Raw genomic sequence first — 893 nt, 5'->3', positions numbered from 1 at the left:
GCTTCGAGTCTTATGAAAATCAGTACAGAACTTACGACATTCCTCGGATTATTCTATTCAATTTTCCTTTGCCCGTGATTTGAGTTGCCGGGCCTCGATCAACCAGCAAGACAGTTAGATTTTTATACTGTCAGACAAGTGTGCCTGAATATTATCTTTATTTTCAAATAAAACCACCTCAGCCGATAAAAATCATATAAACTAAAAAAAATATTTCACACCATTTTCAACGTGAGATACAAAGTTTGCAGGAATGGACTGCATTAACTCCCGTACTAAGTTGGGTCGACTTTTGGATTCTTATTGGAAGTTTACTTTGGTTTGAACGTTTATTGTAGTTTGGAGTTATATTGTTTTTATTCGTGCTGTTTTTTTCTATGTTTATATGTACAAATTCCGTCAACTATCGCTTAATGGAGTGATTGGATTTGAAAAAGTTTCAACTGAAATTTTAGGGAGTCTCGAAATGGCCCTCAACTACATTGTAACAGCTTACAAACCAACAGTGGTAACCCATGCTTTGGTTGGTAGTTTCATTGTTCCTACGGAACTAAATTTAGTGCTAGCGAAAACTAATCGCGTGGAACTGTTTTTGGTCACACCTGAAGGACTGAAACCACACAGAGAATGTCCAGTGTTCGGACGCATCGCAACAATAAAACTGTTTAGGGCGCCGGGTGAGGTATGGTTTTTTATTTTCTATATTATCTGTATGATCTTGGTCCAGGAGGATCACTTATTGGTATCACAAGCGGTACTCTAACATATCTGCTTCTATAATGAAGTACTAAAAAGGATAAAAAGGGGGCAGATTTATTGACTTGTTTTCATTTTTCTATTTCTGTTTTGCACTTGCTCTAATGAAAGCGTTCATTCCAATAAAATTCAATCCG

The 893-nt window shown here is 36.7% G+C and overlaps 1 protein-coding gene across 1 annotated transcript; it reads left to right on the top strand.

Annotated features, from left to right (window-relative positions):
- Positions 1–466: 466 nt before the first annotated feature.
- On the top strand, positions 467–763 carry LOAG_16070 (hypothetical protein; the record flags this gene model as incomplete). The annotated part of the gene is made up of 2 exons (XM_003151558.1): positions 467–682; positions 728–763. The coding sequence occupies 2 exons, from the start codon at positions 467–469 to the stop codon at positions 761–763; spliced, it is 252 nt and encodes an 83-aa protein (XP_003151606.1).
- Positions 764–893: the final 130 nt, after the last annotated feature.

The sequence above is a fragment of the Loa loa genome (genome assembly GCF_000183805.2).
Source record: "Loa loa unplaced genomic scaffold supercont3.3871, whole genome shotgun sequence".
Classification (NCBI taxonomy): domain Eukaryota; kingdom Metazoa; phylum Nematoda; class Chromadorea; order Rhabditida; family Onchocercidae; genus Loa; species Loa loa.
This window is presented reverse-complemented; position numbering and strand designations above follow the sequence as displayed.